The following is a 23,613-nucleotide window of genomic DNA, read 5'->3' as shown; positions in this document are numbered from 1 at the left end:
TATTGCAGTCTTTGTGTCAGAGATGGAACGCCAACCGTCGGAAGAAGCCAAAGCAGTGTGGAAAATTAATCAACGACAGGTGATATTTCTTCCCCTCGCTGTGGTATTTATAAATGCGAAAAAGCTCTTGTGTTTACGCAGTTGTTTGTACTCGTTTTTAAAAGTGAGTTGTTGCACTTAGTTCCTCTTCTGCTCATGTTTTAGACGACAACTTCTAAACGTTAGCTTGAAGTTGGACCATAGAGATGAATGTTAGCCCCCCCGCAACTCAACTCCTCTCAGGTCTTGTCTGCGCCAAGTATAAAGGATATCCTCATAACTATAAATCATTTCCTCGGAAGTTTAAAAAGGCCAGCTTCAATAATTTGAACCAACGCCAAATACAGTAAATTACATCAAGACAGCGCTTAATATTTTCCAAAAATAGATAAAAGTTAATAACTACTGCGTAGACATATCCCACAATGATGAAAAATGTACTCATTTTGTGAAACGAGAACTTTAAATACCCCGTTGTTAGTTTCACAACTATCTTAGCTATTTCTGTAGTTTTAAGTACTTACTTATTGTTCCTAAATTTATTCACTGCTTAATTACTTTATACTGTGAATTGCTTAAATGTATAGAGTAAATTAAGTATTTGAAATCTGCAGCTCGATAAACAACCACAGATACATTAAAAACAGTATGTAAAGCTATGTTTTTGCATGTGATGTCATTTGACATATTGGTCTTGTATATTTCCAGATATTCCAGGACTTGTTGCCCCCATGAATTCCTCCGATATGAGTCCACTGCCCTGGTCTTTCCTCACCCTGCTGACAGCTGCTTGCCACAGTCCAGATGAATGCCAAAGGTATGATTTGCCTCTTCTTTATTGAGATTGTCTCACACCCCCATCTTGCCTCATCCATCCTCCGGAGAATCCTAATGCACTGATACCAAGGGGGAATAATTTTTTTTTTCTTTACAATCTACTTAGCAATGATTTATTGATTGCGGCTTCCACCCTCACAGAGAATTACCGATCCTTTTTGGGAAATCAGATTTTCACACCTTTCATGAGTGTGTATGTGGCGCCGGTCTCCAGAGACACTGTGAGGGGAAACTGACTTTGAGGAGCAGCCGTGTGTGAATCTCTGGTGTCACTCTTCTTCTGCCAATAGTATACCCAGCGGATGGGCCTGTGATTCTCTCCTGCTCTCTCTATAGTTTTGCATTATTTATACCTTGATAAATACAGTGTCCAAGCTGTATTTCAATATGTTTTCATTCCCTTTCAAACCCTTTAAAACACTCACTCATATCATAAGCATGCAGAAGCCTCTCTGAGGTATAAGCAGTTCTTTGGTAAAAAAAACGAGAAATAATAAAAACAACCCCTGCCCTCATAGGAGGAGTCAGATTAGTGCGCTGAAAGCTTTGATGCTCCAGAATGTCAGCTCCGTGGATCGATCCAGCAAAAAACACATACACACCTGACCAATCAGAGGCGTCTATGTGTTGTGGACCTGCTGGGCACCGTGGTTTACAAGCTTCAAAGAGCTCCTTTTAATACACTGCTTTGATAGCCCTCAGCCTTCACTGACCCGCCGACCATCCACTGGGGAGCATTTTAGCTTTAGTGGAGTAGAGAGGGATAACTGCTGATCATATTAATGAGAGTGGAAAAAAAATCACTTCAAAAGTTGACCACTTGTTTAAGTATGAGCAGTGGGCTGCTGTGCTAAAAATGCACACAGATGGAGAAGATTAGTAAGTACTCTTAGAGATAAAACAAATCTTTTTAAGCTTAAATCAAATAGTAGACATTATTAATAACAGCTGGTACGTGCATAAAGGTGCTTCGGTGGAAATGTCACTGTGGTACTCAGGTACATAAATCCCAATTTAACATACAGGAACAGTTTGGTTAATAACCCTAAGGGGGAGACAAATCATCATCTACTCTACTACACTACACACTGAGGGGGAGAGAAGCAAGGAGGGGAGATGAGTTATCATCTACTGTACTACACTACACATTAAGATCTTTAAATATTTGTCAAATACAGAAGCGCAACACTATTGGACAGTTATTCAAAATTAGTATTTTACAAGTATTTGTCACTTTCTGGTACAAAAATACAAAATATAATGTTTTAATATTTGGTTATTTCATAATTTGAAACAGTAAAGTGTTTTTCAATCATTTAAAATCTATAACTGTCCATGCTTATGGTAAATTTCTAAAACAGTTCATAAATCAAGTTACATTAAGATTAATCAGCCTTAGAGAAGTGTTACATTTAATTCAGTTAAGTGGGGTCAAAAACAAACATCTTATGGTTTACATCTGACATCAATTAGTGCCGAATTTTCCTTCATTACTCAGGTTTTTACAGTCAAATTTAAAGAAACATGAGGCACCAGAAATCAAAAGACTTCATGAATTTGATTTCACTTTTTTTCAATGATGACATCAGGTTTATTTGTACAGCACATGATTAAAACAGCGTGGGCTGTCAAATGATTTACCACCAGGGGCAGGTTTAAACATTGTAAGACTGTGATGATCTCAGAAAAAAACATTATTACACTGAACAATAACACTTCATGCAACATTTCTGATCTTAGTATGAGATATCAGGAGGATAATTGCAGAAAATGTGTGTTTTGATATTTTCATTCCTTACATAAGCTGATGGGCCAGCCACATACTGTTATATGGAAACTTCAATTCTACATTTTCTTCAGCAGACGCTTTTGTCCAAAGTGACGTAAAACAACAAAAATCAAACTACATTAAAACTTACAAGAGCATGAGAAGCCTGAGTGTACTAGAGGAAGAGTTAAAAACTCAGGCTTTGATAATTCTTTCATATCTAATGTAGCGTCATGTGTGGAGCATGCAGTGGGTACAAGGCAGGAAATTTATAAGTTAAGAGTAAATCAGGGAGAATATAAAACCTACAAACTGGGCTCAAACTCCACACTACATCTAATCTGTAACATTATGAAATGTTTGCATTGGCCCACACCTGTGTTTCTGTATCTTTGATGTTAACGTTTCCCTAAATGGTAACAGGTTTTCCCCATTGTAAAAATCACATTTAAAAAACTTTCTGCCTGGTTTTTGATATAAAATCTGTTATAAGGTAAAGAATTTTATACTTTTAATTTCACTTCTGACATAAATATCCATTGCGTTCTGAATTCTTCAACACAACCCAATGTATGTTTCCATGAATTCAGAAATTAACTCAATATTTGTCTAAACTCTACCAGTTAAGATAACTATATTTTGGACTAATGTGCAAAGATGATAGATGTTATTAGGAAACCGATACACCCCACCACTACTGCACAAAACTGTGGTACAAATGTGACGTTTGCATGCTAAAAAAGCTTAATATATGAGCCACCAAGTCTGAGTTATTGAATTTATTAGGATGTACTGCAAAGGAGTCATAATTTTCTAAAAAATGACCAGAGGCCAGTGACTCTTGTTTTTATATTTATTAACTGTAAAAGTTATAATGTACTGAATGCACTGATGTTTCTAAAAAAATTTATATCCTGGGTGGCGACAGATACACTTGTGTCATCATTACAGACCTTGTTTGTCTATTGAAACCTGATGACAGGTTGTCAGCTTTTTATATCAGCAAACTCTACTTCTTTTCAAGGACAATGTTCTCCATTAGGGGGCGATATGGAGAAAATATCACAGATCTTTTTATGGCAGGATCAGGATAATTATTTTTACAATATTTTTAAGCCTGTTTTTACTTGAAAAAAATTTAGCATCTGATATCATCATCCCACATCATCAGCAGTTATTTTATGCACCACTTTTTATTTTTCCTGCACCATTCTTTCTCTTTTGTGTCTTTTGAACTCATTAAAATATTTATTTTTACACACAAATTTGAAGAGTACCTTTCACACATGTAGCCTATGCATAGTTCAAATGCAGTTTAAAGAGTTTTGTTTTGTGTTACTGCTCTTATTTTGGTTTTATTTGTGCACTTGACAAAAGAAAAATGCAAATTCACTCATAATTTAGAGAGTGATCATACCAGGTCTGCTAGAGCATATCATTACTTTTTTAACAGTTTAACATTGAACAGTATTTTTGGTACATTCTGAAGCATTGCTTTTTCCAAACTGCTGGTAAACATTTTAATATTTCATAGTTTAAATAAATATTAACTTAGTAATTTCATCTAATCATTTTTTGCCTTTTATCCAAAACATTACCAGTCTTATCCTACAGTAGGGCATGCAGGTTATTAATTAACTCTGGTTTCAGATTGGTATCTGTTAGGGCTGCACGATAATTGCAATCGATATCGCAATGTCAGCACATGCAATTACTTTATCGCAAAAGAGGTTATTGCAATCGCAATGTCAGCACATGTAATTCAGATTTTTCTCCATGATAACCAAGCAAGTCTGTAGACTCATCATGACACAACTTTTTTTTATTAAATCGCAAGCACAATCGCAATCGCAATATTGTCCACCTAATTGCAAATCGCACCTTTTCCCCAAATCGTGCAGCACTAGTATCTGTATTGGTCGATACCCAAAGCCCAGGTATCGGTATCAGGACCAGAAGAGTTGGATTGGTGCATCCCTAATTTTTGCATGCTGTAGTGTCATTTTTTTGTATAAAACTTTTGCTTTACATCACTTAACAATTATATCCCAAACTTAATTAAAATGTATAGACTTGTGTCCAGAATAGCTAAATAAATTGCTAAAAAAGTGCATAAAAAATGAAAATTTTACACGTTTTTTTAAGTACAGAAATATCGTGACTGTATTCCTCAAAAAATGAAAATGTGAAAAAAAACATGATGACGTTTTTTTAACCTAGGAAGTGATGTGAACAACTGTAATCTGGATTGTCATGTTTTTGTTGTTTACCCTTTAAACTATATTCCTGCAAAACCATTAGTGGAAGAAAACAGCGCTCTGAGACATGTTGAAAACACAACATGAAAGTGTAACTCCCCAGATTTTATATGCAGAAAAGAGGATTAATACTTCTTATCTGTGTTTAGATCTTTCAAATCTATCTCAAGGGTTAATAGCTGAGCCATAATTCATATATTTTTGGATGTGAGCTGAGGGACGCATAGAAAAGGACGTCATGAAAACACGCTTCTAACTCTCAAGTGTGAAATCTCATGAAATGTGTTAAATTTGAAACTCAACTTCAGTCAACTTTCTTAGTAGTCACTAATCAATCTGTTGACATCTGACTCATTTATTCATCAAACTGTTGCAGGTCTTCAAGCTTCTTCATCTTTTTTACTGCTCTTATCTTCATTCATTTGGATGAGGATAAAACAAAGTAAAGAGTCTGTCGTGTTTTTCTTTTTTCAGTAACCAGAGGATCTTGTGGTGTTGGAGCAACTTCTGAAACCTCATCTCCTCCTCAGTGGGACAGCACCGGTACGACCCTCAGCTATTAGCATGGCTACCTGATGATGCCTCTGCAAACCGCTGATTATTTGGCCACTGGGGGTGTTGGCGGAGTGGGTGGGTCGGGGATGGGGTTGGGGGGTCGACTCGAGTGCTTTTTCTTGTTTCTGCAACCTGTCCCTGAGCTGTGGCCAGACTGAGTGAGGGGAGAAGAAACAAGACAGAGCTTCTCTCTCACACACACACACACACACGCTCACATATTAAAGTCACATTATGTCTTTAAAGCAGAAGTCTGGGGTTAAAAAATCACTCTAATCCCTCACACATCCCCTGCTTAGAATCAGTAATGCAATTTCTTATGTTAATTTCTCATATATCCCTCTTTATTAGGGATTCTTACAATAAGATTATAGTTATCCCATTATGTGTAATTGCATTACTCCGTGGGCTTAAATTAATAAACACACCCCATTTGGTAGCATGATTGCGAGTAGGCGAGGCTTGCTGTTTTGAAATGAAGTAATTAACAGCTGCGTGAGATGCTGAGAGATGAGTTGCCCCCTTATCCCGGAGCCTCAGAGGCCAGGGGAAGATTAGAGCTCTGATCTCATTCCCAGCACTTGTTTGGAGTCTGTCAGGAAGAGAAATGCCAGCATTAGAGAGGTACCGCCACACTCCTGATATGATGAAATAAGGAGAAAAGGGGAAAGGGAAAAAGATGGAGGGATGGACAGAAAGGCCCCTGCCCTTCTCTGAAGTGTCAGTAGCTTGTTTATTCTATTTTTCATCATAGCTGCTGGGGCAAAGATTCCCATTTTTCCTTTATTTTTTTCCCCCACCTCGTAACAAAAACCACTGCTCTCATTTTTTATAAGGTCTTGCAAACTCTCATGCCCCAGTGAAAATTACATTGTGAAACGGTAGAAATTTCAGGGCTGCCTGTGCTCCGTGCTGTCCCTCTGAGCTTTCAAACAGTCAACAGACTGTGAAGAATAAATAATAAAAAACTATTGATTATTTTGATGACTGCAAGATTCAATTAGGTATTAATTTTGCCCTCCAGTGGACCTATCAAGGAACTCAAAGGAGAAGGGCAGGGAGGGGGGTTGTGGTGGACCCAAATGCATGCAGAGTGTGGCCAGGCTCAGACAGAGGGGAAAATGTGTTTACCTCGGCGGGCAGGGAGGTGCATTGATGCGCAGTGTCCCGCGTTTAAGTGCTCCACAAATGAAGCGCTGATGACTAGTGACATTGTTACCAGGGATATGAGTATTGACCAGCCGGCTCACACTTTTAACAACAGCTTAAACTATTTCTATTGATTAACATTTTCATAGATTATCATGTGTCATATCAAAGAGGGCTGACTCCCGTGATGAGCGCATTAAAAAGGCCCCTCTGGGTAGGAACTCATCGACCACCCCGATAGAAGAGGGGGGTGGGAGTTGATGGGTGCAGCAGCAATATGAGGCTCATCCTCCCCTTTTTTTGTCCCTATATGCACTGTTCACCTGTCCTTTCCTCGGATATATTTAGGTGATTCATAAATAAAAAAAGAGGGCCACGGTCCTGCTGCTGTGTGTCTGCAGCTCAGAGCCTGAGGTGGGGTGAACACTGTCTGAGGAGCTCTCGAGTCAGAAGACACAAGGGGGAAGAGACAGAGGACGGGGAGGAGGAGGAGGAGGGTGTGTGTGTGTGAGAGAGACAGGGGGGTGGGAGGAGGAGGAGGAGGAGGTGGTATCTCCAGTGCCCGTCCATGGAAGCAACCTCAGGCTTGAACCTGCGGTCGCCATTCAGAAACACAAAGGTTGAGGAGAGGAGGAGGCATGTGCTAGCTGGTGGTCAGCTGCTCTTTAGACTCAACATTTGGACTTTCTGAATCTGCTTTTTTTAATTATTTCCTTCTGGAGCTTTCTTTCGGTAAGCGCAGGTTTCTCATCGCTCTTTTCAAACTTTGATTCACTAGTCGTAAAAGTTAAAAACTCCTCTTCTTGAGGCTGGATCATCCCACTTTGAAAACCTTTGATGGCATGTTAGTAAATCTTTCGAACATCATTTTTTCGTGAATTAAAAAAATCAGCCTTTGAATGTTTTCTGAATGTATTACCTTTCAGCATGCTCTGACGGATAATACTCTGATCATGTCATGCAGACGACGTTCATTATTCTCCGTAAATGCAGACAAAAAATGAAAATAATTGGGAGGAAATTTTGGGAACATCAGCGACTTCACCTTTCATTTAAATCAGGCCTCAACTTCATATTGCGTCACACACTTCCATGAAATGTCACAGCTGATCTCATTCAGTGTCCCTAAATATGTGCAAATTGATGTAATCACTGGTGTGTATTTTCCATCCCGTCCTCACATGTAGAATTATATTTGTTTCATGTATTTATCAGCGCACAGCCCGTGAAGCTCTTTGTAGGTTGCTGTCAGCTTAGTGTTTGCTGAAGATGAGGCACATGTCAGGTAGTAATGAGCCCTTGGAGATGGATGTATCACCGTTTTAGGACTGCAGGGTATAATGGTAAAGCCACGCGATCCGTAACAGTTCTTCAGCAGGCAGCAGCCGGCAGTATCAGTGGGGAAGCACCAGCCTCAGATAAAAGAGGGAGCTGGAGAGGGAGGGAGCAGGAGAGGGAGGAGAGTGATGAGAGAGCAGTAGAAAGGAGAAGCAGGGTGGAGAGAGTGAGTAGAGGCATAGAGAAGGAGAAGGAGGCTGAGACGCTGAAGCACATCTAACCAGGGCTGTTTTCTCTTTTTATTTTTCTCCTCCCTGTTTCCCACCTGGGCTCCACCAGCCCCCCCTCCAGGATCCGATGATTACAGGGCAGCTGAGCAAGCCGCTGCTCTCCCTGCGCAGCGACATGAGCGCGGCAGAACTCCGGGCGGACGACAAAGCGGGCAGCCCAGACAGCGATCTGAACGACGAGCCCCTGCTCCTGCCCTCTGAGGCCACGGACAGAGACGGCACCCCCAACAAGCTGTACGGTAAGCGGGCTGAAGCCTTCTGCTGGTCCCTTTGGTGTCTTAAAGCTGCTGGCTGGGTTGTTTTTGGAGAGGAGTGAGGTGAACAGAGAAGGTGTCAGTGCTGGGACAGGTGTCAGCGGTGTCAAACTAAGTTTTGGTACGATACACAAGTCACTCCTGGGCTCTTCTGAAACTTGAATTCCTTTTTAAGGAAATTGTATATTAAGCTTTTTTGTACTTTAAAATATATTTTTTTTAATTCTAAGACTTTAAAACTTCAGATTTTGTCAGTCAGTCATGTTACCTCTAAGTACTGACATAACAATAAAATGTTGCTCATAAGTGTACACCTCATTTTTATTTCACTTCATACCATACACAAAAAAACAGTTGATAATTTGTTGTTCTGTTGCTGTTGTGTTTTCTTTCATGCAGCATCTTTCCTTTTATATTAATTTTATCTTGAAATCATTTAAAATCTGTAAGGGGTTCTTTCTCCTTAATCCCACCTTTTACAACTTTTGTAAAGTAAGATAAAATAATGCACTCCCCCCAATTTTCAAATTAAAATAGTTGTTTTTTAATTTTATCAAATTAAATCAGAAAGAGAAAACTTTGCTGATAATAAAACAATTTAAAGCCGACTGAAATTTAATCATGTACTATGTTTTAAAAAGCAGGATCATTAAAGTCATCACCTGGAGATTATTATGTTTTGATAATTGAGAATAATTACAGTAATTGACTGTCATTTTTGGCATCTTTATTTATTTTTACTCTCTTTGCTTCCTCAGTTGCCAGACATCTAATTTTTGCTCTCATAACTAATTAAGTTTTCACACTGTGTGTTTGGCATTTTGCCTCTATCTGTGTGTTTTGTTTTTATCACAAGGCTCTGTTTCAGTCATGTGAGTTAATAGAGTCACTGGGCCTCGTTATGAATCATTACGCATAATTACATTAATTGACACTGTTGTTTTTTTCAGAAGTCAGTTCTAATGAGTAAGTAAAATGAATCTCTTATATTGCTTAAAAGTTATTTTAATTTGAATATTTACGATCTGATTTGTAGTTTCAGTGCTCTAAACTGATTAACAGTTTTATTCTTTTGGAGAGAAGCACCAAAAATCTACAACTGAATTAACTTATTAGATTTTGAAATATTTGTATCACCACCCCTTCTTTATATAACTGTGTACTAGCTGTGCAGTAACTATGTAATAACATTGTAATAACATTGTAATATCTATTCAACATTTTTTTTTATAATATCTGAACAAATAGTGTGCTTTAGAGAGCTGGTTAATTGAACATTTCTACATCATTGTCTCTTTAATTTTGGGGGGATTCTATAAAACTAACAAAAATCTCAGTCAAAGTTTTTTCCCCTTTTGAGATTTTGTACAGATTGTCTTTCCTCTTTCTTTTAATATTTTGTTAATCATTTTTCGTCATATATTACGGATATTAACTGATAATTTGTGCGTGTGCATGCCTCATTGTGTGTGTGTGCTGAAGAGATTTAGGAATTTATTTGTTTATGAATTAATGCTTCACCAAACAGTGCGTGTTTTCTGCTTTTCAATTTAATTTCCAGTATCTGTTTGAATGTGTCTCGTATGTGTGTGTACGTGTGTGTTGTGAGTGTAGTGCTTCTGCTGTGTACCGAGCTGGCCAAACATTTGTGAATGAAATAAAATCGGAGTTTCTGGGGAGGGTTTGCCAAATACACATCTCAGATGGAATCAGAGAAAGTTCAGCTGCGTTTGAAATCCCTTTTTGGTAATAAGCCGAGGCTACGTTCTTCTAAACAAGGAGTGTGTTGAGCAGAGTCAGAAGTGTTGCAATTTGGTTTAATAAGCATCAAGTCTTTCCTCATGTCTGACTCCGCTAATGGTCCTTGTTTTTCCTTTTCTCTCAAAGACTTACACCTAAATGCTTTATTTAAACCGTTTTAATTTGATCAAACGGATGAGACGTTTCTCGGCTAAAAATCACCAGTAACTTTTTTTCCTTCTCTATGAAACAATAAGATTTTTGGTCTGCGTTGCTCTGACCTGCTCCAGTGCAACTTGCCATTTTCGGTGAGGATGGTTTCCCCTCCGCCCGCTGGTGGAGCCCTGGGCTGTGCCAACGGCAGGCTTGGCTTGGGAGCCGCTGCCCACATGACCTGACAGAGAGATCAGCAGGGAGTGACAAGGAGTTGTGGTACAGTCGTGTCTCCTGCTGGGGGAGAAGGGAAGGAAAGAGAGAAGAGAGGAGGAGGGTGAAGGAGGGAGACTCAGCATCTTTCTATGCTTTTCCTTAAATGCTCCCAGACAAAAGAGGAGAGTGTGGTCATGGTGACTGGTCTCTGTTGCAGAAAGGGAGAATTTAGCAAGCTGTGGTTGATAGATCGTATACCAAGCTGAATCAGCCTCACTTAAACCAATTGAGTCAAGCACATGTGGCCACAATGATAAAAGCTTAAGCTTGTTAAGATTTCAACTCAATCTTGTTTCTATTCAATGAGAAGTGTAGCTTCTGAAGGTGTTTGGATCCTGTCGCTGTAAAGGTTGTTGAAAAAGCTGCTATGAATCTTTAGATTTTGTGCATTTGTTGGATATTGTGTAGTTTTCATGCTGTTTTTCATTTGAGCCACATTTGCTTCCTGGTTTGTGGAGAACTTTTTCACCTCTCCTTCTCAAACGATCCCCACTTCTCATCCAAGCCATCCCAAACTTACCTTCTCCAACATTAATTACTTGTTCTCATTTTCTGATTCTGATTTCTGAACACAGTCTTAACAATCTTTTCCCTTTACTCTCTTTGTGGCGAAGAAGAAAAGAGCAAAAAAAACCTTTGGATTCCTCCATTTCAAAGCACAGAAAGTCAAAAAACTTTGCTCTGTTACTTTATCATAATCTCGCTCCAATTATACAGGAAGTACAACAGAACACAAGTCACGTTGAAAGTTAATTCGCTTCCATACTACTCTGGTTGAACTAAAGAGAAACTGATCATCAATGCGAGAGAAACTTAAGACGTTTCCTCTAAGTTTGGAATAATGTAATTGCACACCGTGTAGCTAATTTGAGCATTTCTCTATTCATAATTGGAAAAGTTGTGGATTTAGCTTGTTAGGGTTCAGCTTAGGAAGTCTCAGAGTTATGTACTCTCAAAAAAAGACAACGATAAAAGTATCCACAGAAAACTCTGTGAAAAACTTTGTTCTGTGGCGTTAAAAATCTGGGGAACTGTTTTTGAATCACATTTGCTGAAAAGTGCGTGTCTAGTTTGTGTTGCAAATGTTCCATACCTGTATCTTTTGATAGTTTTAGAGCATACAAAGGATGGGCAAGCAAAAATATTTTGATAATCGGCAGTTACTGCTGACTATCTGATTAATTGAATTGTTCTCGCTCTTAATGTGGACGTAAACAGATAGAGATCTGTTTAACGAGTGTCAAAAGTTGTTGTGGGCTCATTGCATGTGATATGTGATATCGATTTGGGCTGATACCGTTTTTTATTTTTTATTTTTTTTATAACATATACCTTCAATGTTCCAATCTTATTTTATTGAAAATCATTGAACAGTTACTGAGAAACAATAAAATCTTTATGTTTTAACTTAAACAACCGATAAAGTGTCCTGAGTTTTAGATCTCAGAGCAAAAAGCTTCAATGGCTGGCTGTCAGACCTTCCCAGAGGGGATATAAGATCAGTTTCATATGTAAGGATGGGCAGATCATCGATCCCCCAAAATTAGGGAAATGGGCATGTCTAATTCTAGTTTTACCAAGCCAAGGTCTCACCACCAAATTTTTTCCACATTTCCAGAGCTTTGAGGAAGTCTGTGTGTTTCCCCCAGTTTGGAATCTCACAGTGCTGCACTTTTTTAACTGACAGCTGGCACTGATGCTTTCTCGTGTTGTATTGAATTATTGTTATGGAAGATTTTTGATATTTAACAGCAACAAGAAAACATCTCCAGATGCTTTATTAACAATGTGTGGCGGTTATGTCTCATAATGACTTAGATCAGTTGAAAACAATTAAAAGAAAAAAACATTGTAAAGATGAGATAAAAGCTTTAGAAGCTATTTGATTTCTTTTATTTTTGAAAAAAATTGCAACTTATTGCTACTTTTTCAAATAAATATGTTTCTTTCACATCTCTAATTTTTCAAATAAACTTTTTTTTTTAATAAATACATTTCTATCACATCACTACTTTTCCACATAATTATGTTTTTATCACACCTTTACTAAACAAAGAAAAAGAAAAACATTTTGAAAATGAGATAAGTCACCTGGACTATTAATTTTTTTCCAATTATGAAATGATTGTTTGGTTATTGAAAATCACAACTCATCCCTCGATGAGCACGCACCAACTTTTCTCACTGAGAGACTTGGTGTATGACTTTACTTTCAATCCTGTGAGCGAGAGTGTGTGCTAGTGTGAGAAGCAGAAGTCAGTGGGAGACAATGACAGTAGCGGTCATGTTTGTCTACAGTAAATTGTCCACCTTCTACATCCACCACATGCTTACCGCGGTGGTGAAAGGGTCGTTCTCCTCCTAAAAGCTCGCCTGTGCAAATAGTCTTCCACTTCAGCTAACAGGGGCTACGAGGCACCACAAACATCCTGCCGCCTTGTATTTATTCCAAGTAGAAGTGGACATTAGGTGGGAAAGCTGTGGTTAGTAGGGCAAGCAATTTTTTTTCAAAGGACGAGATGGTGTTGGATGCGTACAGTTTCTGTCTTCTCTTCTCAAGCAAATCTCCCCCTTTCAAACATCAACAGACAAGATAATAAGACACTCAGAGCACAATTCCGTATTATATTCAGCAACCAAAGGCTCATCTCTTGTCAGTTTGCATTTACTCTCCCAAGGATGTGACGCTTCTATCATCATGCTGTCAAAGGGAGCCAGGCTGGAACGACAGGAGCACTCATTTCACACACTTACTGTCTACATGAAATGGTCTGCACTTATACGGATTCTGCCAAAATGGTGGAACATTTTCACAAAGGTCACCTCGAGACCCCCCTTCCCAAAAATGAATCTTTCATTGATTCCTGGTATTGGAGGTCATTGTGAACAGAAAGTGCAGAGTGAGTGCTACATCAGCTTTAATGCTACACAGACTTTTTAATGTGTAATTGGCTTATTAAACTTTGTTTACTAGATCAGATTAGTGAGGTGAATTATTTCGAGCCTGCAGTTAGGGGCATATTTTGCATACTTTGTCTCTCAGCTCTATGAAATAAATTAAAGTAATTCTTATAATGAAATTTTTGGAAGTTATTGAACGTAATTTTAGATACATAATTATTTTTTAATATGTTTATAATCATTTTTTGTGTCTTTTAAGCAAAAATACCACCCTGCATACTACACATGAGCATCTGATGAAGCAGTGCAACAATTTAAGCTGCAAACAGAAAAAGTTGGACTAATATTTGCAGTTTTTTTTTTTTACTGTAGAGTAAATTAAGGAATCCTGTTTGCGTGCATACTTTATCATATTATATAGAGTAGCTATGGAAAAATGTCTGTCTTTAATGAAAAACTCTCTTTAGCGTTTACTATTCATACACTCAAAGAGACATGCACACACACTCTGCTCACACACACTGCTGGAGGCATGAGTTCTTATTATTTTTGTGTAATCAGCTTAGTGAGCAGGATGCATGGTGGGATAGGCTGCTTGCTGATGCAAAGAGCCTCATAATGTTGTGTGCTGAGGTTAAGTAATAAAGTGGCGCAAACCCAGCGCTGAATGGGCCACGCTGGGTAAATAAGAGAGGATAAAGGAGAGCGAAGGAGAACAAGCCTCTCCCCAGGAGGTGGATCTCATTATGGGGATTTCAGCTGTCTGCGCAAACTTGAAAACAAGCTTAATGCATGCCTATAAAGCAGGTGTAATACATTTGCTAATGTGCCCGCAGTGCCCACGGCTGCAGGAGAACAGGCGCTCTTCTGTGTGTGCGTGGCGAGGAGGAGGAGGAGGACGGGGAGGAAGATGAAGCTTGTTTTCTATGTAAACAGCAGCAAAGGTCGTCTGGTTTCACGAAGGCTCGCAAGAAATGACTTTGAGCAACACATGGAACTTCAAAAACCTCACAATCTAATCCTCTCTGCGTTGTTTTTTTTATTCCACGTCAAAGTATTTCCAAAGACATTAAAAGTTGTGCAGGCGCATCTGCTGTGGAGGGAATAAATTGCATTTCAATATGCATTTATTTTAGTGACACAACTTCTTTAAGTTGGGAAATCATTTTCAAAAAAAAAAAAAAAAAATCTTATATGACATGTAGCATGCGCTTGTGTAACCAATATCAATAGGGCTTTCATGTAGAGCTAACAAAGAGGCATCACATCTCCTGGCTCCGACACGCTTGGTGTTGTTGAGATGTAATTGAAGCTGCAAGGGTCACATTTTCGGAATAGAAATTACAGACTTGTCTTTGACTTGTGTGGTGTGAACCAGAGATGCATCCAGCAGCCCTTGTGTCCTTCACAAGCCTTTATTATTTATAACGCTCGCTCTTTGAGCAATGACCAGTACTAATGCATAACCTTCTGTCCTTCTGGCTGATTCGCTTCCTTTGAAACCAAAGATTGAGGCAGGAGAAGTGGGTGTATGGTGGATGAGGCAGGGGTGTGGGCGGGCTGAGAAGGGAAGTGGGGGGGGGGGCTGGTATAGGGCAGTGGAGATCCAGGCTATCGAGAAGTTATTATGTTTTTTTTCCTTTATATCTGAGGATGTGGAATAACACTGTGATGATTCTTTCCTCCAGAATAGAGTTATGTGCTTCAAAGCAATACTATTTCCTGACGTCCCTCCTTCCACTATTTGTCTGCTCCAAGAATAATGTGCAAGGAGGGGCGGGGAGGGAGGAGAGGGGTGGGTGTCTTTAAGCTACATGATTATTTGCTTGTTTCCACCTTTACCCACTCGTTTCTGTAAATATCACAGCATGTGGGGAGAACAGCAACATCTAATCCAGGACTTTAAGATCAACTCATTTCTACAGCCCCTCTGTGAAGCTCAGGTTCAGAGCAGGTAAGATATCCTCTGTGCCGCTTGTATCACCCGATGTTATCCTACAGTGATTGAGCCGCTGCTGCAGCACTGGTGTGATCCATTGTTATTACACCTCTATGACAGAAGGAGCGGGTGAAGACCAGGGGGGAGGAGGAGGGAGGCTTTGAGGGGGCAAAGGGGTAGAAAGTGGGACATAGGCAGCATTAGTGCCAGATAGCCTGGGGGGCTCGGACTGATGTGTCAGGCATGACATGTGGGTGTCTAGCCACACACACACACACACACACACTCACTCACTCACACACTCACTCACACACACACACTGGGCTGGCCTCACAGCCCAGTGGCTCCTTCAAATGTCCATCAGCTGACATGATGTAACATTCAGTGTCATTACAGATTGAAGAAACAGGTTCAAAGTTAAGATTTTGCTCTGAGAACTGTTCACATTTATAACTCGGCTTTTCAAAACTGTCTTCTCAACCTTATCGATCAAAAACCGAAATGATTAATCCTTGACAACAGGGTGGACATTCCAAGCTGAAATGGTATTCAGTAGTAAATGCTAACTTTAGTAGTTATTATCCTTCATTCAATCTGTGCATATATTCAAGGCCCAAGGTTTTGCGAACAAAGTTTTCTGTTAACCATTTTTTTTTTTTTTTTTTTTTTTTTTTTGTATCAGTTCCTCCCAAAACTCTTTGGCACTGCAGAAGTCTGAATCTCACACTTGTGCTTTCTCAATTCATTTGAAATGTTTTAAAGTTAACCAATTCCAAAAAGGAAAATGCTTTCAGATGCTCTACAACCCCTGTCTGACAGTTACATCACATTACAACCAGGAGCTGGGAAACCAATTTGAAGGAGAATGAGATGAGATGATAATCATATGAGTAATTTTTTTTTTTCTAAATTAATGGATTATTTGAATAATCAAAAATCACACCTCATCCCTATAAGAAAGAAGCCTTTTCTATCTCACAGATAACGCATATACCTCAACAGTTTGAAGTAACTCCTCCTTTCATTAATTAAAGCTGAATATCTTAATTTATATTTTAGATATTTTAGATTTAGATTTTGACATTTTTACTTTTATTACTGGACAATATGCTGGTTTGAAGTTGGTTTGGAAGCAATGATGGTGTCGTCACTGTAACAGCAGCTACATTACATATGCTTCTGATGGGATGGTTGGAAAGTTTGAGATACTTTGAATAGAAATAACACATTTTTTTACATTAGCATGAAAGAAAAAAAATCTAATCTAGTGACTTCCAAAGTAAAAGTTAACTGCTAAGTGATGCTGGCCTGATCTATTAGCAGAGAGACAGCTTTGACTACTGTGAACTATCATGGCTAGCTACACATTTTTGTTTGGCATGAACCGTGGAATCAACAGTGAAAACACAGGCACTTGTGTATTTATTGAACGATATTTGATTCCAACAGTAAACAAAAAAATTAAAGAAATCACATTTATTACAGCCCCGGAGGTCGGGGGGTTGAAAGAGTGCCCGCTCGTATGCAACGCTCCAGGAAAAACAGCGAACGCACCCATAAACAAACAGGGACATTCTGATTGGTCAATACTACTTGGCCTCCTATTGGTTGATCCACAAATCATTCGCGAGCAGACAGAGATCTGTGAGCACAGGAAATCTGAGCGAGCAGCATTGTAACCGAGCAAGAGGACACAGTTTGAGCACGCTAAGAGCAAATTTGAGCGCAAGAGTAGAGTTTTGAGAGACAATATCACGAAATCTCAGCATGAAATCAATAAAATACTGCCCTCAAATCAATTAAAAATGCTCTTGATTAAAAATAGGATATCCATTACATCTCAAACTGGCTATCCAAACTGTGCCGCACTCAAGCATGATTGCCCCTCCGTAGCGTCGTTCCCCTGCTTGAGAGTACGGCTAGCGGTGACACTACTCCTATATGAATCATTAGCAGGTATCACACATGGGCATGGCCCACACATGTCATTACAAAGTGTCTGTTTACATGAAGCCTGATCTCATCAGTGTCAGCACAATGAGACACAGAGAGGACTGCTACAACTTTAGAGACTTTCTGGCTTACCTTCGGCTCTTTTGGTGCAACACAACCCTCTAAAACACTCTTTTGTTTAAAATAATTGTAGACAGGAGCGGTGGCAGCAATCATACGTTATGTATCATACGCGTTGCATGCGTGCCCTCCGAAGCGTGCCAAAGCAGAGGGCACGCATGCAAGCCTGCCATGCTTGAGCATGGCAGGCTTGCAGTCAACTGGCCAAACGAACTGGGCTTTAGTGTTTAAGTGTGCTTAAGCACGATACGTTTTGCCAGTGTGACCACATCCTGATATCCTATCCTTTCAAATAAACTTGTAAAAATACAGTTGAATAACTCATATTCATCCACCTCTTGTTCTTGGAGCCTTTGGTATCCACATAAAGTAAGGAGAGGAAAGCCTTCAGCCAGCAGCAGAATCCTATTTACTGCAAATATCATTTAAGTAATTTAAGGGGAGGAGCCTCTGAGAAGCAGGCGTCTCCTAAAAGGCTTACGATGCTCTTCATCCCAGCGTCCGTCCATAAAAGGATGAAGAATCATTTGGATTGTTATTTTCCTCTTCCAGCCTCAGCTAATCAGGTTGACTTTGCTTTGGGAATGAGGAGGATGCACCCGAACAGATGTGCTCATGTGCAAAGTGTCCCAAGTCCACTGTGAAGATACAACACAAAAGCCCTCTTCTCCCCTCCCCTTCCTCCTCGTCTCCCCATCACACCATCTCTCCTTCTTGACCTTTGAATCGGGCATTGCCTCTTCTCACCAATTTACCTCCCTCTGGTCCCTCTTGTGCTTGTGCAGCTTCTTCCTGCTCCACTCCAGCATCGAGGGAGAGACAGGTAAGAGCCAGAGCCGAGCACTCTCATGTCAGAGAGCCTTTTGGTGGAGACCTGTGGCCATGAGTGAGAGCATAAGTGTTGGAGCACCGGTCCTCCCTGCTTTGAGCATCGTTTGCATACAGATTCCCCACACATTCATCACAAACCATGTCTTCAAACTCGAGTACTGTTTTCTTTGTTTACATTAAACACCACCATTGCATCCTTTCCCTCTCTGCTTGCCCTTCTTCTTCTCCTGTCCTCTGAGCTTTCCTCACTCTCCTCTTGGCTTAACAATCACCTCAAAAATAGTCTTAGAACTGCTGAGGTGTAAAATCCTTTCTGTTCAGCACCACCTCCGATGTAATTCCTTAACTCCATAATTCCACTTTGCGCCCGAATAATAAATGAGATGGATTTTTTTCCCCCTTCCCTCTGTAAGGTCTACGCCCTCGTGAGATGAGGAATCAGGCTTTAATGTCGAGGGGCCCGCAGAGATTGCCGCGGCCTCTTCTCCCTCTTGCCCCGCGCTGGGCTCTTAATTAAGGAAATGACAGCTCTCCGCGCAGCAGCAGGAGCCATAATGTGGCTAATAGTGTTACAGGCAGCCACTCAAAAGTCAGTCTCTGGTGATTTTCTATCCACAGGAACGCTATCGAGCTATCCTTAGCAGCTTCTTCGCCGCTGCCTCTAAACAGAGTATTACATCCCTGCCAGCCCAGAGGGAGCCATCTGACTAAGAGCACCTGGAGTTATTGGCAGCAGATTATGCCCTGCGTTATTGTTGAGGGCCTTGGTGGGAGTAATGAAACACTGAGCTAAATCACAGGTGATTCTGGCTCACTTGCATTCTGCGAGGAGTTTAGTAAATCATTTTAAAACCCCACGCTGCATATTTCCATACAGCCTCATGCTCCGTTTGTAACATACGCAACTTTTTTGACTCGATACAAAACTAAAAAGATCTGTCACTCTGCATTTCCCCTTCAGCTCCTCATGTAATTTCACATCAACTTTCCGAGTGGCATTAAAAAAATCAATGGTCAAACAATCTGGGACGATTGGGCGTTTATTGATGGAATTAAACCTTGTGTATGATGTGGCCCGTTGTTATCAGCACCTATTCTTTACGCTTCAGCAGATCTAACAAACACCACTCTGCATTCTTTAATTTCTCCCCACTCCAAAAAATTCAATTTATTCCTGCAATCAAGAACGTAATTACTTCTAATCTTCCATCGTTCTTAATGTGATCGCATGTGAAATTATTTTTTACATAGATTAGATTTCTACAGGGAAATGATTGACAACATCTTAACAGCGAAACACATGCACTCAGCCAGACATTTTCAAAAGCACCATTATAAAAATAGGAGGTGGGGGGGGGGGTTGGCTGTTCATTGTGAATAGCCTGAATCGTTACCAGGCCTCTCTCGCATGTCTGACAACTTACATAATGCATTTCCACTAAAATAGCTTAAGTGTTAAAGCTTCTTTTATGGGCAGAAATTGATTCATGAATGCAGCGAGGCGAAAGCTAACACGAACACAAAGCTTTCAATAACACCCATTTTATTCAGACTGTCAATGTATGAAGCGGTTGCATTAGACAAGGTGGCATGCTGATTGCTTTATGAAATCCAGGCTAATTGTTTTGTGGTGTAGTCCTTGGGGCACCCTGCATTAAGACAGGCCGAATGAAGTCAAATAAATATAGCTTTTTGCCCCCCAACCACACAGCACAGGCACACACACGCACACACACACACACATTCTGCCTTGTGTGGCATTGAAAGTCGCTCTCCAGTGGCCACTTTGGTGATCAATGAAAGACAATTTATATCACGGTGGATATTGGCAATATTTCCATGACATACGTCAGATCAAATTGCCCTCTGTGCCCTGTAATAAATCTGATTATTCACTTTCATATAAAGCAGTTTCACATTATGTAGCATGAATGTGGAATTAATTAAACGTATTTCATCTCATTGTGCTCATCCTCTTTGTGCCAGGCAAGGCTGTGAGTATCGTACATTCTCTCTTACGAGCTGAAGTGTATTTGCGAATCAGAATAAAGATTTAACAAACTGCGCAGGAAACTCCAAAGCCTGCCTGTCCCACATAAATGTACAGATACACCTAAGGTGAATCTCCTGCTCTTTCATGCGTTCAGCTTCCTCTTTCACCTCTCCTCACATCAACACATCCATTCATCGCATTTCTGGCCATTGTCCACCCTGGGTGTAATCAGGGTATCAGAGGACTTTCTTTCTCGTGAAGTTTCTCCTCTTTATACATCGTTCATCATCATCATGGGGAAATCTAGTAGAGAATTTATCCAGTCATTCACAGCAGATAAGTTCATTTTTCAAAGAAAATCAAAACATGTGCAAAGATTCCAGTAATAAAAAAGAATTGAGGATTGACTCCCTGGATGCTTCTCCTGTCAGCTATTTAATTTAGTTAAAGAAATTACTGAAACCCTTCGGGAGGATGATGTGCATGTGTATTTATTTATTATCGATCTCTCCCCCTGCGATAAATGTATTAACGCTACAGATATTTGCAAAGGGATGAAGCTTTCTAACTTATTGTGGAATGATGCAATAAAAGGCATCAAAGAATCATTACTCAGAGAGTGCCCTGCTCAGTTTATTAGACATTATTCACAGCCAATGTCTTAAGTACAGTCAAATTTGCAGCATTTTAATGAAGACATAAAATAAGTCCTCCTTTCATCACTGCTGAGTATCTTAATTTAGATAGTTGTTGTTTTCATATTCATAACTGGACAATTTTCTGGTTCAAAGATTGTTTAGAGGCATAGAGGCACTGACGGATAAATTTTGTAAGTTTCCTGTGGATTGGTTGGAAAGTTTAAGATACTGCACATAAAAATCACCATTTTTTTAAGTCAGTATGAAAAATCCCTACGGTTTAAAGACCTTCAAAATAAGAGTTTACTGCTAGATGATGCTAGCCTGAAATATTAGCCAATACATGGTAGTGGTGACTGGTGAGCATTACGCTCTTGATTCATATCTGCTCATTGCCAATAACTTGGAATTCAGTGCAGTGGTCGACGTAATGTAAAGGGTAAACCATATTTGACCCAACTGGGAACTTTTGCGCATCAAAAAAAAAAAGTTGTTCCCCATGAAAACAGCAACTGGGCCAAAATAACTTTCATTATCAACATTTTATTTTCTGTTATTCTTCTAATGCCTTTCTGAAGATTATTGGCATCTCATATTTTTGTTTTGTTACACAAAAAATACACAAAAAAGGTTACATGAAAACTTTGCTGCATAAAACTAGAAAATCAGCTTAGATCATATACATTCATATATCATATTTAGCTAGCCTATAACTTTCATTAATCAAATGGTTGACATCAGGAAGCGGACTTTTCGAACAATAAGCAAATAATTAGCATTGATTATAGGATAGCGTTTTTTGTCTAGAGTCCCCTTCTCTATCATGAATCCAGAAGACAAACGTAAAAAAGTTTCAGCTGGGTTGTGCTACCACAGTTTTGCTTAATGGTTCAGGCATGCGCCCCATGTATTGAAGCTAAATTCCTTGTTACAATTAGGGATGGGTACCTTTCACATTTGAGACGATACGGTACCAATGCTGGGTACCTGGCAACCAGTATCAGTACCAATTTTCGTTCCTTTTTGTGTTAATGTTGTAAAAAATATAATTTGTTTAATAATAAAATCTCATTTTACCAGTTTAACATATTTACTTTTCAATATATAACCTTGCAATGCTGTGTTCATGTCCAGCATGGAAAATCACATAGTCCTTCAGTCCCTCACAGTCGCAAGGATGCATTTGGGGGCCTAAACATGGGATTTTTTTTTAATTTGCATGAATCAGTGCTCAGTACTTTTGACTGAATTCGGTCAGTACCTATAAAAGTACCTGATTCAGTACCCATCTCTAGTTACAATGACCCCATGAACTCTTTTCTGCAGAGCGTTCCCTGCTCTCTACTTTCAGTAGAGCTGTCCAAACAAAGAAGAGCAAAATTGCAAAACTTAACTTAAGAAATGAAATATAAATACTTCTCGCAGAGGTTTTAAATTAAAAGAGAATCATATCCTATTAAAAAAACGCACTGTGCCATATTTAAGAGTTTCAAATTGATAGTTTTTAAGTTTGTTTTTAAAACTTAATAAGTGATTCCCCAAAAATAAAGGCCATGCTAAGAAAGTGTTTTTGTGCTGTCATAGGTGATAAAGATTTTTAAAATAAGTTTAATCCATAGCCCAGATAGGCAAGCAAAAAACCCAACAGTTAAAAAACAATAATAAAAATTGGTATCAGAATTGCTTTTCGTTAAAATTTTCACATTGGAATCTGTGTGACCCTGGTTTCCTCAATTGGTGCATCACTACTGCTAAGAGACAAAACCTCTCATGAAAGCCAGTGAAAAAGATAATATATGGCCTCGTAATACCCAATCCCCCAAATAAATGTCAAATTATACAGCGGATTATGTCGATACTGTACTTTATCTGTAGCTTCATATCAGCTCTGAATCAGCCTCAAAGTCTCTTCTTGTGCCCTCAGATTGATCTTAATTCCAGATACTGAGTGCACAGGGTGGGGCAGTGCGCAACGTGATCCATTATGGGTGAAATAATTGCTGAAAAGAGACTGGCCTGTCAAAATATCCTCTGTGTTGCGAGGCTGATAAGCGAGAGGATGTGGACCTTCATCGAGAAGCAGGGCCAGCCAGCCAGCCAGAGGTAGAAACCAGCAAGAAAAGCAGGCTTCCCCTTGGGCTTTCACATCAGCCATCAAACGCTTGAGGTTGCTTAGGTCATGCCATTCACCAATTATTTGGATTTTATGTAAAGATGAAATGATTTTAGTTGGCAGAGCTGCGTTTAAAATGTAATGCGTAAATATACTTGACAGGCAATGAGATCTTGCTGGTGATGCTTTTCAATAGTGCGTTTTGTATGAATCTTTTCTGAAAGGACTGCAGACCTACTGCATGCCATGTATGTTTAACAAGAAAAAAACCTATTCAACCTTAAAAGACACAACACACCACAGCTCTATTCTTTATTTAAAAGCAGCAATATTCCATTTGAGAAAATCGATCAGGCAGAGGAAATGTGATTATATATTTTTTTTAATTCAACGCCAACAATGTGTGCTTTAACAAGAGTGTGTGGCCTTCAAACAAGTTTCCACATGGATGGTTCTGCTGCATGTACAAAATTCACTTTATTCAGGGGACAAGCTGTTGTATAAAGAAGACAGTGTGGTTAAATTATA

At 39.4% G+C, this 23,613-nt stretch overlaps 1 protein-coding gene across 5 annotated transcripts in view; it reads left to right on the top strand.

Annotated features, from left to right (window-relative positions):
- The first annotated feature begins 3 nt into the window (after positions 1-3).
- pou6f2 (POU class 6 homeobox 2) overlaps positions 4-23,613 on the top strand; it is a 100,869-nt gene continuing 77,259 nt past the window's right edge. For 3 of the 5 annotated variants that reach the window (XM_074693191.1, XM_074693193.1, XM_074693188.1), the window contains exons 1-3: positions 4-79; positions 748-856; positions 8,224-8,413. In XM_074693191.1, the coding sequence (XP_074549292.1) occupies positions 848-856; positions 8,224-8,413 (199 nt within the window). In that variant the 5' untranslated portion in view covers positions 4-79; positions 748-847. Of the gene's footprint in view, positions 164-747; positions 857-7,212; positions 7,339-8,223; positions 8,414-23,613 lie in introns of those variants that run through there. The other 2 variants (XM_074693190.1, XM_074693192.1) reach the window with 2 other exon arrangements.

Source organism: Halichoeres trimaculatus, unplaced genomic scaffold, assembly GCF_033239565.1.
Source record: "Halichoeres trimaculatus isolate MK-OKI-2021-1 unplaced genomic scaffold, fHalTri1.1 fHalTri1_scaffold_18, whole genome shotgun sequence".
Classification (NCBI taxonomy): domain Eukaryota; kingdom Metazoa; phylum Chordata; class Actinopteri; order Labriformes; family Labridae; genus Halichoeres; species Halichoeres trimaculatus.
Note: the sequence above shows the minus strand (reverse complement) of the source record. Positions and strands in the feature narration are given on the sequence as shown.